At 33.8% G+C, this 14732-nt stretch overlaps 1 protein-coding gene across 4 annotated transcripts in view; it reads right to left on the bottom strand.

Annotated features, from left to right (window-relative positions):
• Positions 1 to 14732, bottom strand: part of LCORL (ligand dependent nuclear receptor corepressor like) — a 158649-nt gene that overhangs the window by 99005 nt on the left and 44912 nt on the right. For all 4 annotated transcript variants that reach the window (XM_065877812.1, XM_065877813.1, XM_065877811.1 and 1 more), the window contains exons 3-4: positions 4540 to 4619; positions 3513 to 3642 (exon numbers count right to left, since the gene is read on the bottom strand). In XM_065877812.1, the coding sequence (XP_065733884.1) occupies positions 3513 to 3642; positions 4540 to 4619 (210 nt within the window). The remainder of the gene's footprint in view (positions 1 to 3512; positions 3643 to 4539; positions 4620 to 14732) is intronic.

Here is a 14732-nt window from a genome sequence, read left to right as displayed (position 1 = left end):
GAATGCTCAATGTGTGTGTGTGGGGGGGGGGGTAAAAGATAAAGTAGGAAAAACATTATATTTTGATGAAGGAAGGCTTTATTTTGTTATATACACTTAGCAGTATGATTCATTCAGCTACAACGTGCATACTATCTGTCCAATTTAGTCAAGTAGCCTTCTTTAACTGAAAAATAAAAGATGAGATATCTTCCTGAATCATAAGCCAGTGATTTCCACTGCTTCAGGTAATCAGAGAATGTGAAGCCAAAGTCAAAACAGTTTAGTTCATATCCTATGGGGACAGCTTCAGAAAAGGCATTTTATATCTATATGCCTATGTTTACCCACATTTCAAAACAAATAAACTGACTGATATTCAGGCTATACACAGTAATAAACTTAAGTACAAAGTAGGAAAAGATAAACAATACATACACACTAAATAATTTTCTTCTTCAAATAAAACAAATAAGTACTAATACCACTGAATATGTAAAGAAACTGGAAGATATATGGACAGTTTATCTTAGTACTCATTTATTCATGCAAAAATATTTACTGAAGATCTAAGATGTGACAAGTACTATTCCAGATACCGAGGATTCTGCAATTAACAAAAGAGAAGTCCCTAGTATCATGGAGGTTTCATTCTACTCTAGCATTCTAGACAATTGTCTAGGTTAACCTCTAGAAGGAACTCAATTTTGAAACATTTCTAAAGTAAAGAATATACAAAATTAGTTAAAAGTTCATCTCTGCACTAAAATATCCACTCCCCTGACTGTACTTACTCAACCCTACAAGAGTATTTTTGACTGGCTTCTAATTAAAAGGGATAGTCCAAACTGTATTTAGATTAAGTAATAAGTTTTCTCCAATTATTAAATACTATAAGGAAACTAATCACTAGAGCTGTTCATGTTCATATAAAGCAAAGATGGAATGCTCTGTATGTCTCATAGGTCCTCTCTAGCCTGCCTAACTCAATTAAAATAATCCTAATTCTAGGCTGCTAAGTAGTAGAGAACAGGAATGATTTTCTACTTAATACTTAGAATCTAAGTGTTCCTCACATAGAAAATCTTTGACCTTTTAAAATTCCTTCCAAGGATTCAAACGTTCACAACACAAAATTTCTCTGAGCTTCATTATCTCAGTCTGTTAAAGTGATAACAAGAGTACCTATCTCTTAACAGTGTTTTGGGATTAAATGAGGTAAGTCACAAAACGGACTTAGTGTTCAATCATAATTGATGACATCAACCATCTTAATTATCCTAAGTGTGAGTTCTCAATAACAGCAGCTTACATCATCAACTTCCATAAAACTATAGTTAAGAAAGATAATAAACAAGCTACAATTGGTATATTAGAAGATTTCTCTATGTTTTGGCAAGATGATCACATGCTTATGCTCCTCAAACTAAGCAACAGATTTAAAGTATCAGTAATACTAATGTTATTAATATGCAGCATTCCTATAAATGACCGAGTTTGAGAAATTTTAATGAATCAAATAAAAACTTCACTAACAAGATGCTTTATTAGTATTTTATTTGCTTCCGAATACTCGGAATTCCCTATCTTTAAAAACACACTTTTTGCCTTTTATTTCAAAGTAAAGTTAAAAGAACTTACTAAATAAATAAACAAATACACAAACAAAGGAGTTAAAACCATTTAAAAGATACTGTTATTATCTTCTAGTCTCATCCTGGTCAGACCATATTGGAAATCTCGAAAATGATTTCATTCAAAGAAATTAAAAACAAACAACAGAAACAAAACCAAGTAAACAAGTAGAAAAGTCCTTATGTTTAATTAAATCTGGAAAGTGATGAGGGACTACAAATAAAGAAATTAACAAAGATAAAAATACTGAAGACCTGAAGTAAAGCAAAAATACTACTAATAAGAATCTTTCATTTAAAAACTCTGTGATCCTTCAAAGATCTTGAAGAAAACCAAAAAAATCCCCAAATGGAGAGGTCACTAAATATCCATGAACACTCACCCAACCATTGGTAGGAGACCTCTTGGAGACCCAGATGCTTGAATCAGCTGAAATAGTACCAAGTTTTTACTGATTACTCTTAACAGGGCAATGGAGCACAGGCTAACTCCATACTATCAAATACTAAAAGTCATTATTATTGATTAATTTATACCTACTACCATTACAAATTATTCAAAGGAGGAGGCAACTGAGTAAGTTCTAAGGTGAGTGAAACTTACTGCATGCATGTGTGTAAATGCATACATTTTCTCCAGCTCTCTTTGTGATGTAAGTCTGATAACATAATTCTTATAAATGTAAATATACAGACAGAATAAAATTTTCTAAGTTAATATAAAATTCTTAAAGAAATCATGTAAATAATTTTTATATTGGTTCATAAAGAAAATTTTAAGAAAACAATTTGTTTTTTAAAGGTACTGCCAATTTCTCAATACTAAGTACTTTGGTAACACACAGGAAAAGATTTTCAGTCCCCTGCACTTAAAAAAATATATAGTTCTTAACTTTAGGCCTTTTAATATACTAATGGTTCTTCTCATCAGAGGATTTTCATATTTCAACACATAAAAGAACTCGTAACAGTAAGACTAAACAAAAGCTTCCTTTCTCAAAGGTGAGGACTATATTCAACATTATAGATTAAAACCTGTAAGTCATCTGTTTAACAGAAAATATCTGATGTTACCTAATTCAAAAGAGGAGTAAAAGCACTATCAATACTTAGATGAAAATACAGTAATGTTTTCCCCAATCTCAGGAAGCTGGGAGGTACAGTGATCCTCCCACCACCACCCTTCATTCCCCCTGCACCATGACTTATTCCAAAGGTCTGTGTGATAAAAATTAAGACACTTTACTACTGCGCAAATGGCCAAGAACAAAAAATGGAAGGGTCTATATTTCTGTATTTTTCTCAAGTAACTTAAGATATAAAAATAACTTCTGTCTGATACATGTGTATCAAGCAAGAAAACAAGTGAAAACAGTCCTCATTTGGATTTAATGTTTAGATAGACAGGAAGCAAAGAACAACACTGACATTGTAATGTCAAGTAAGCACATTCAAGCTATCAAAGAAACACTGAAATCTCAAGCCAGCAAATATACTACCAACCTGGCTGATAAATGATTTAACTGTTACATTTCTAAAAACAGCTTTGCAATATATTATATCTATCACTTATTGAACACAAAAGAACTTCTGAAGTCAGAAACAAAATAAGGAAGACCAGAAGCATATAAAATTTTCTTCTGCCTATAGTAGATTAAGAAAATAAAGTCAGGGAGAGATTTGAGAATAGAATGGTGAAAAGGAAAGCCTAATAGAAGACAGCTCTACAGTGATTGCAAATCCTAATGTCCTTAAAAATATGAAGAAAAACTAAGGACAAAGAAGGAAATAATCAAGAATGGAGGAGAGATTGACATATTAAAAACCTGTGTGAGAGAAAAATTCAAACATTTTAGATGTCTATTGCAAATTTTAAATGACAAAGTATATCAGTATTACCTTTCTTTCGAAAGAGTGCATTTAGGTAATTTTCTGCTTGGCATTCAATCTTTTCAGTGTTGGACTGGCCCTGAGATGATAGTTCCTCTGTTGGTGTCGACTGTGAAGAATCAAGAGATGGTATACAATCCTAAAATTAGAAGAAAACAACATAAAAAAATCACTTTTTATTTAAACATGGGACTCCATTTAAAATGGCAAAAAAATTCTCTGTTTATTTTTTTATATTTTAAATATGTCAAATTATATACAGAACATAAGACTTGAGAAAGGAGTCAGGAAAAAAGAAATTTATCTTTGATAGCGGGACAAACTAGCCTTATTCCTTAGCAAAACTATTGTCAAAAAGGGGGTGGGGGGCAGATAAAATATATTGTTAAATAAACTCACTATATAGCATGCTAGTAATGAGAGTTTTAAGAACAAAGCAGATATGTTTATCCACTAATCTGACCAAAATGGGTGCAAGTTCTCAAATTCCCATTTCTTCTCAGCCCTTTCCACAACAGTACATAAAGAATTATGACTTCCCACCATGCAAGAAGATGCTGCTTGTCTAGTTTATGCCCCGTTTACAGTAGAAACTAATAATTAATCATTTCACAGGAGATAATTATGATATCCAAAAGACTTCATGAGAAAGTAAAAGGCTAAAACGTAGTACTACATTATCCTCCAACCACTGATTCCTAAGAAATCAGACTACAGGGTGGTCTCAGACCAAACTAGGCTCACCCGTGTCTACCCAAATACAAAACAGATCTGAACTGAACTTTATGAGTCAAAGAGCTTTAAGAAAGAAATGTGAAATGAGCAAAAAAGATGAGAATGTTGTTGGAATTTTTACCTGCAAGTTAAGCTAAATGTTAGACTTCTAACATAAGACTTTAAAATATTCTTCTCATTACCAAAATCAAGTATTTAAATTTCACTGTAAGTCACAAATTCTCAGAACAAATTAAGTTTAAAAAATTGTGTTACAATTGTGCAATTAGTTTAGACATAATTTCATAGCACTAAAACTTACACTGACTGCTTCTCTCTGTAGGTTACAAAATGAACATTTTTCATCCATAGACCAGTCAGTCAGCTCTTCTGGTTCACAGTCTTCAAAAGAGGGAAAAATATTGATTAAATACACTAACTTTATTAAAACAAATAAAATTACCACTCGCCATAGCAATGGCTCATATAAAAAAGCTACCTGCAATAGTAAGGGGAAAAGGCCCCCCCCAAAATTAAACTGGTGACATCTACAAAGAAATACGGAGAGTAATTTTACACTATTATCAGACAAAGTAGCAAGAACAATGAGCTGGTTATAAATTAATTTTCCAACAATAGAATTTTAAGTATCATCTAGTCTTCTGAAAGATTCAATTCATCATTGTCTATTAATTTTTATTTTCACTATGAAAGAAGTCAGAACAAACAGGGAGATATGGGGATAAAGGAATAAATTTTGCACATCATGAAAGACAACATAAAACAGAGAAATGGAATAAAGCACCAGAAAAGCCTACAGATTTGAGAATATGGAATGCTATCCAAGAAAAAAGTAGAAATCCACTGCTAAGAAGTCAGATCAGATTTTCATTACGTGCTAAAGGCTTTGTTGCAAGAGTGAGAGCAAAAAGCAAGTAAACAAGTTATATTATTCAATACCAAACATGGATTTTTTTCACAAGAATGTTCCTTATAATCCAACTGTTGTAATATATTAGTGAGTTCGTGGAAAACATTTTCTAATGAAGGAATTTTATGAAGATATAATAACATTGCCATCCTAACTGTACTTGGTATAGACAGTGATTTTTCAAATTTACTCCTTGCAATAGAAATTCCCTCCAATTTCTTTTCCCAAATAAATTCATACACAGAACCTCAAATACATAAACTATTATCATCTGAGGCAGCTACATTGGAACTAATTTGAAAAGCACTGGTATACCACAGTAATTTCTCTTATACTTTTGAAATTCATAATGAAATTGAATACATGTTTTCTGCTAAACTACACAGGAAATAAACTCATCCTTCTCGAATGATAATGAATAAATACTACTTAGGTTTAGCCCGTGGGATACTCTTGCATTAATCCAGATATATAGGTCAGAATAGAAGATAATATAATTTGCTGGAATATAAAGAGTATAGTGATAGCTTCCTTTGATTTTGGCAGTGCTCCAGAAATATTCCTTTTATTTATTTAAGCTTGGAAAGAGGAGGGAATGGGAACATAAGATCCAGTATGGAGTAATGGAAAGATGATTGGATTTGAAGTCTCCAAAAATCTGGAATGGAACTTATTATTTGTAGCCTTGCCAAGCCACAAAGGTTTCGTTTTAATTTCCACATCTGTAAAATAAGGATCCCATCACCTAACTTATTTGTGATCAAATTTTAAAAATATGAAAATACTTCATAAACTGCAAAACATCATGCAGAGGTGAATTATTAACGAGGTAGAGTCGCTAGTCATTATTTTTTAAATCCTGTACTATCACACATATATTTAATAAGGTTAGTTTGAAGAAGACAAATTTTAATTGAATATCTGCTTAAGAAAACTGATCACTTTTTGTAAACCACCTGACAAATGAAAAGGTTTACATAACCTATACAGTTAAAAACCCAGAATTGTAGTTATGCAGGTTCATAATTTTCTCCAACCTTTCACCCAGTCAGTACAACAGAAGCATAGATTCACACTCTTGAATATAGGACTGTGCAGTGTCTCTTACAGAGAGCGAGGCACAGCTTTCTGACCAATGAAATGAATATAGAAGAAGTGACAGTATACCATCCTAAGCAGAGGCTTTTAAAGGCATGGCAAATTTCCCCAATTCTCTTGAATTTCCACCAACCAACATCAGAAGAACTTGGCCCGTAAAGCCATTAATCCTTCAGTCTGGAACATGGAGTCATGAGGAGATGTTATCCCCATCCACAGCCTAGATTCCAGTGAATAAGGTCACCCATAAACATGAAACAGATTTTGGAGCTGTTTGTTATGTAGCATTGCTGTAGCAAAAACTTGACTCATATGCTAAGCATAACATAATTTTGATAGATCAAGGAAATCTTACTGCTTTTAAAAATTATGGCCTCATGAATAGGAACTATGAAAGGAATCCAGCATTGGGATTTTTGAAAAATAGCTAGTAGGTCTGGAAAAGGTATTTCTGAAAAATCATTGAAAGGTTTCATAAAGTTTCAGTGATAAATATACTGACTCAAGGGACAACAACTTTGGGTTAATTAAGACAATTACCAGTTGTAAAATAAAATTGGGCATGCTGAGATTATCCTCATTTATTTTAGTTATTTTAGGTGAAGTTCTTCAAGGAAATTCAATTAAAATAAATACATACATAGTTAAACAAATGGCATTGAATAATCAATGATTACATAAATGCCATTAAATGCTACTGGGTTCAGAAATCTATGAATTTACTTAAAAATATTTAGTAATTACTCTGTATATAGCAACTTTTAATTTTCAGTCCAAATAAGTGATGATGGTATACTTTTTTTATATATAGGAAAAGCGATTTTGAAAAATCACCTGGAGGCCAGACTTCTCCCTCTGTCCAGGTTGTCCTTTCAGGTCATAAAAATTAAATAAGCACTACAACAAAACACATTCATTTTATCTCTCAAACAAAATTTGACAATGATTCAGATATTCATCTCTAAAATAAGTTGTCTCTCATTTTGAAACTTTAATACATGAAGGTATAAGCTCAAAAAGGGTCAAAATATGTACCTTATACAACTAACCTTATTAATAAAAGGCAATGTCATATATGAAACTGATAGTAAATGAATGATAAAAATCAACCTTTCCACCATATATACATATTCTTGTGGTCAAAGTCTGGCTCCAATCATTCACCTGATTTATCTGGGAAAGATAACAGTCTTTGAAATTAGACAGCCTTGTAGTGAACCACGTCTTTCCACATACTACTGATAGATGTAGCCTTGGACTAGTCACTTTCTCTGAGCTTCAATTTCCTCACTGTACAATGAGGATAATAATAATTCCATCTTAAGGCTGTAGTAAAAATTAAGAACATACGCAAAACACAGAAGTCCAGTAGATGTTACTTTCATTTTCTTTTAACTAATCACACTTCTTTTTAATGTTTTTATTCTCTTCAGTACCCTCAAGCCACAGAAAATAAATTTGGAGTTCCTAAAGATAAAGTTCAATGAAAAGTGAAAAAGGAGAATGCTGAAACTAGATTTTTCATTAAGGTCATGAAAACTGATTATAACTTTGTTAAAAGATACATAACAGTAGGGAATATAATTAAAAAATATTTTTTCATTATGAAACTACATATTAACTATATTGAAAGTACAAAGGAGAAAAGAAAAACTATTCATAATCCCATCATCCAGAGATAATGATTAATAGTTTGCAATATATCCTTCCAGTTTATATTCTATACCTTTTAAAAAATTAGGATCAGCTGATTTTTTAAAGATCAATAAAATGATAAACCTCTAGCCTGGCTAACCAGGAAAAAAAGAGAAAATATCAGAAATGAAAGATGGGCCATCACTACTGATCCTATGAACATTAAAAGAGTAACAAAAGAATATTATGGACAACATTAGTTTCCCACAGATTTGGATAAAATGGACAAATTTCTTGAAAGATACAATCTACCAAATCTCACACACAAAAAAATATGTAACCTCAACAGGCATTTATCAAAGAAATCAAATCAATAATTAATAGCCTTCCAAAACAGAAAGCACCAGCCCAAATGGCTTCTCTATAATCTGTTCCAGAATACAGAAGCAGAGGAAATATTTCCTAACTCATTCTTGACGCCAAAACCTGTCTGAACAGACACCTCACCCAAGACAATATGCAGATAGTAAACAGGCATATGAAAAGGTGCTCAATATTACATGCCATCAGAGAAATGCAAATTACGACAAGATACCGCTACACACCTATTAAAATGGTTAAAGTCCAAAACACTGACAACATGAAATGCTGGTGAGGATGTAGAGCAAAAGGAACCTAAATTCACTGCTGGTGGGAACACAAAATAGTACAGTCACTCTTGAAGATAGTCTGCTTCTTACAAAGCTAAACAGAGTCTCTCCTTTCCAAAGGATTCAGCAATGGTGCTCCTACGTATTTAACCAAATGAGTTGAAAATGTATGTTCACACGAAAACTTGCACACATATGTTTATAGCAGGTTTATTCATAATTGCCAAACCTAGGAAGTGACCAGGTCTTTCAAATAGGTGAACAAACTGTAGTCCAACCGTATAAGGCAGTTTTATTGTTTTATTACACTTTGCTTTACTGCACTTTGCAGATATTGCATTTTTTTACAAATTGAAGGTTTGTGGCAACACTGTGCTGAGCAAGTCTATCAATGCCATTTTTCCAACAGCGTTTATTCACTTTGTGTCTCTGTGTCACACATTTTGGTAATTCTCACAACATTTCAAACTTTTTCATTATTATATTTACTATGGTGATCTGTGATCAGTGATCTTTGACATTACTATTATAACTGCTTTGGGGTCCAAGAACTGTGCCGATATAAGTTGTCAAACTTAATGTTCTATGTGTGTTCTTTTTTTTATTGAAGTAGAGTTGATTTACAATGTTGTGTCAATTTCTGTTGTACAGCAAAGTGGTTCAGTTATACATATTTATATTCTTTTTAAGATTCTTTTCCATTATGGTTTATCACAAGATACTGAATATAGTTCCCTGGGCTATACAATAGGACCTTGTTGTTTATCCATTCTATATATAGTGGTTTGCATCTGCTAACCCCAAACTCCCAATCCCTCCCTCCCCCACCCACTCCCTCTTGGCAACCACAAGTCTGTTCCCTATGTCTGTGAGTCTGTTTCTATTTCATAGATAAGTTCATTTGTGTCATATTTTAGATTCCACATATAAGTGATATCATATGGTATTTGCCTTTCCCTTTCTGACTTCACTTAGTATGATAATCTCTAAGTCCATCCATGTTGCTGCAAATAGTATTATTTCATTCTTTTTTATGGTTGAGTAATATTCCATTGTGTATATATACCACATCTTCTTTATCCATTCATCTGTCAATGGACATTTAGGTTGCTTCCATGTCTTGGCTATTGTGAATAGTGCTGGTATGGACATAGGGACGCATGTGCCTTTTTGAATTATAGCTTTGTCTGGATGTATGCCGAGGAGTAGGACTGCAGAATCATATGGCAACTCTACTTTTAGTTTTTAGAGGAACCTCTATACTGTTTTCCACAGTGGCTGCACCAACTTACATTCCCAGCAACAGTATAGGAAGGTTCCCCCTTTTCTCCACACCCTCTCCAGCCATTTGTTAATTGTAGACTTTTAAAGAAAAAAGTCTGACTGGTCTGAGGTGGTACATAATTATAGTTTTGATTTGTATTTCTCTAATAATTAGTGATGCTGAGCATCTTATCATGTGCCTGTTGGCCAACAGTACGTCTTCTTTGGAGAAATATCTATTTAGGTGTTCTACCCAGTTTTCAACTGGGTTTTTTGTTGTTGTTGTTGAGTTATATGTTTGTGTATTGTGGGAATTAAGCCCTGTCGGTCATATCATTTGTGAATATTTTCTCCCTGTCTAAGTCGTCTTTTCATTTTGCTTATGGTTCCCTTTGCTGTACAAAAGCTTTTAAGTTTGATTAGGTCTCATTTGCTTATTTTTGCTTTTATTCCTATCGCCTTGGGAGACTGACCTAAGAAAACACTGGTAGGATTTAAGTCAGAGAATGTTTTGCCTATGTTCTCTTCTAGGAATTTTATGGTGTCATTTCTTATATTTAAGTATTTAAGCCATTTTGAGTTATTTTTGTGTATGGTGTGAGGACGTGTTCTAACTTCATTAATTTGCATGCGGCTGTCTAACGTTCCCAGTACCACTTGCTGACGAGACAGTCTTTTTTCCATTGTATATTCTTTGTGTGTGTGTTCTGACTGCTCCACCAACTGGCCTGTCCCCAACATCTCTCCCTCTTGCTGGGCCTCCCTATTCCCTGAAACACAACAATATTGAAATTAGGCCAATTAATAACCCTACAATGGCCTCTAAGAGTTCAAGTGAAAGGAGTAGCAGCAAGTCTCTCGCTTTAAATCAAAAGCTAGAAATGATTAAGCTTAGTGAGGAAAGCATATCAAAAGCTGAGACAGGCTGAAAGCTAGGCCACTTGTGCCAAACAGTCAAGCTGTGAATGCAAAGGAAAAGTTCTTAAAGGAAATTAAAAGTGAACACATGAATGATAAGAAAGTTTTAGTGGTCTGGATAGCCAGCCACAACATTCCCTTAAGCCACAGCCTAATCCAGAGCAAGGCCCTAATTCTCTTCATTGAAAACTGAGAGAGATGAAGAAGCTGCAGGAGAAAAGTTTGGAGCTAGCAGAGATTGGTTCATGACGTTTAAGGAGGGAACCCATCTCCATAACATAAAAGTGCAAGGTAAAGCAACAGTGCTGATGTAGAAGCTGCAGCAAGTTATCCAGAAGATCTACCTAAGATAATCAATGAAGATGGCCACACTAAACAACAGATTTAAAATTCAGACAAATCAGTCGCATATTGGAAGAAGATGTCATCTGGGACTTTCATAGCTAAAGAGGAGAAGTCAATGACTGGCTTCAGAGCTTCAAAGGACAGACTGACTCTCTTGTTAGGGGCTACTGCAGCTGACAACTTGAAGTTGAAGCCAATGCTCATTTACCATTCCAAAAGTCCTCATTTACCACATTACCTGTGCTCTATAAATGGGACAACAAAGCCTGGATGACAGCACATCTGTTGACAACATGGTTTACTGAATATTTTAAGCTCACTGTTGAGACCTACTGCTCAGAAAAAAAAATTCCTTTCAAAATGTGAATGTGACTGCTTGTTGATAATGCACCTGATCACCTAAGAGCTCTGATGGAGATGTGCAACAAGATTCATGTTGTTTTCATGCCTGCCAACACAATATCCACTCTGCAGCCCACTGACCAGGAATCATTAAGAAAAACATTTCATAAGGTTATAGTTGCCATACATAGTGATTCCTCTGATGGATCTGGGCAAAGTAAACTGAAAACCTTCTGGAAAGGATTCACCATTCTAGATGCCATGAAGAACATCCATGATTCATGGGAAGAGGTCAAAATACCAACATTAACAGGAGTTTTGAAGCAGCTGATTCCAACCCTCATGGATGACTTTGAAGGGCTCCGGACTTCAGTGGAGGAGGTAACTGCAGATGTGATGGAAATAGCAAGAGAACTGGAATTAGAAGTGGAGCCTGAAAATGTGACTGAATCATTACAAACTCATGATAAAACTTCAAAGGATGAGGAGTTGCTTCTTATGGATGAGCAAAGAAAGTGGTTTCCTGAGATGGAATCTACTCCTGGTAAGATGCTGGGAAGATTGTTGAAATGACAACAAAGGATTTAGAATATCACATAAAATTAGTTGATAAAACAATGGCAGGTTTTGAGAGGACTGACTCCAATTGTGAAAGAAGTTCTACTGTGGGTAATATGCTACCAAATAGCACTGAATGCTACAAATTGTTTGTGAAAGGATGAGTCAATCAGTGTGGCAGACTTCATTGTTGTCTTATTTTAAGAAATCACCACAGCCATCCTAACCTTCAGCAACCAACACCCTGATGAGTCAGCAGCCATAAACATCAATGCAAGACCCTCCACCAGCAAAACAATTACAACTTGCCAAAGGCTCAAGTGATGGTTAGCATTTTTTAGCAATAAAGTCTTTTTTAACTAAGGTACATACATTGTTTTTTAGCATAATGCTATTATTTATTACACACTTAATAGACTACGGTAGAGTGTAAACATAACTGTAGAAACAAAAAAATTTATATGCACTGGGAAACCAAAAATTCATGTGACTCACTCTATTGCGTTATTCTCTTTATTGCAGTGGTCTGGAACTGAACCTGCAATACCTCTGAGGTATGCCTGTACACTTGGATAAGTCTCTGTACACATTGAGGAAAGCTAATATAACTTATATAACTAACTATAAATAGTATTAGATTCTCTGGTTTTAATATAAATAAGCATCAATTCATATTAGAAAGCTACCCATTTTTTAGTTAATACTAGGGTATGGGTTCCTAGTAGGAAGAGATACTACCTATTCATTTTTCTTTCCTCATTGCTCATCACAGTTCCTAACACAAAATAAGCATTCAAAATATGTCATCCAATAAATCTTATTAAAAAGTAGTTTTGTTTGCTCCATCATCATAGTGTTAACAGTTGGGGAAAAAAGGATATTAAGCCAAAAATATTAAATGTTGGTCAGTGGTATAAGTCAGGGATTAGCAAACCTTTACTATAATATAAACAGCCAGAGAGCAAATATTTTAGGTTTTGCAGGATATACGGTCTCTGTCACAACCATTCAACTCTACTGTTGAAGGACAAAAGTAGCCATAGACAATATGTCAACAAATAAGAGGGGCTGTTTCCAATAAAACTGTACTAATCAGGCATTAAATATGGACTTCATATAGTTTTCACAAGCCACAAAATATTAAATCTTCTTTTGATTTTTTTCAACTATTTAAAAACATAAAAACCATTCTTAGTTCATAGGCCATTCAAAAACAGTCAGTGAGCTGGATTTGGCCACAATGCGATCGCTTGCATACCTCTGATATAATTTCTCTTTGAAATGTGGACAGAGCTAGGGAAAAACCAATAAGGGTCTATCAGCCACTTTACGCCTGCCTACTGTACTCTTTGCATATTTTGTAAACATCCATAGTCAGGGCAAGTAAATCAGACAATCCTACAAATGAAAGAAACCGGTTCCCCAATAAGACATGAGAAAGGATTGACTAAAGCAGAAAACAGGAGTGAATTTCTGCTTAAAAGTCATGTGATAGCAGGAAAAGTGAATTCTGGGTTGGTAGAAGAGAGGCATAGAGTATGGGGAACTTTTCAAGGAGTACATAAAAATTGATGACATTCAAAGTTTCTTTGGAGACTTTACTCCAAAAAGAAATAATAGTTATGTTTTCCTCAAAAGGACAAAAAGTCCTAAGAACAGATCAAAGAAGACAGAAAGCTTTTGTTTCCAACAAATTAAAAATTAGCAACACTCAAAAGCTTTCAAAACCATTCAATCTGGAGGTGACTCTGAATAGATTTCAAGAATTAAAATATAAACTTCTCAAAACACTAATACAGATGATAAAAAGCCTTAAAATTAAAAATACACTGTATGCCAAAGTTGACTTTCAAAGTAGCACTATGAAGTTTAGAGTACATTTTTCCACAGAAACAGCAGCAGATTGGCAATGCAGTATTTTAACTTAAATGTATTATAAAATAAAAATACTATGCATTTAATTTTATAATAAAAATAATTTAGAGTAATATACAAGGATCCCTTGGCTAGCCAATTCATCTAGTTCCTGAGTTTTGGAAAGTGAGTAACAAGGGTTCAGATTTCCAATGATTTATCTAAAAACATAGACTCACCTATGTGATTCTTGCATACAGATTTGTATAATGAGAAATATCTACACTTGGTAGTCCTAACATCTAAATATTAAACCATTTTAAACAGTGATAACAAAGAAAGCACACTTATTTAAGAAGAGGATAAGAAAAAAGCTGGAGATGTCTATAATGGATAGCTTCTACATGCCTTTTCAAAGGCTCTACACTTTGATAGCTCTGTTGTAACCTTCCTTCAAAATGTATGGCTGTCTTTATCTTTGCACAGATACAGATTTATTACTACAATTAATATTATCCCTCTTAAGCCTGAAACTTTGATTAGAAACCTTTTTTTTTAATTCAAAAGAGCAAAGAAAAGGAGGAAGAATTTACCTAAGAAACCTGGAGAAAAGTTAGAACGTCTGGGGTGAAAAAGGGCAACATCAGTATGTGCCTATGTGTGAGAAGAAGATCGAGTTCCAAAGCTTAGCTAATTTTGTAAATCCTCCCACCAAAAAAAGCACAGAAGAGGATATAAGGTACAAGATCTATCAGAATTAAAAGAATAAATGGAATGAGGTATAAGCAACAGGGTATTAAATTAATTAAATTAATTACCATAGATCTACAATGTAATACTGTGCTGTCATTAAGAATGATGATCCAGAACTTTATATACCCAAATGATACACTAGTGAACAAAATCAGTAGGCACAAAAAA

This window comes from Phocoena phocoena, chromosome 5, assembly GCF_963924675.1.
Source record: "Phocoena phocoena chromosome 5, mPhoPho1.1, whole genome shotgun sequence".
NCBI lineage: Eukaryota > Metazoa > Chordata > Mammalia > Artiodactyla > Phocoenidae > Phocoena > Phocoena phocoena.
This window is presented reverse-complemented; position numbering and strand designations above follow the sequence as displayed.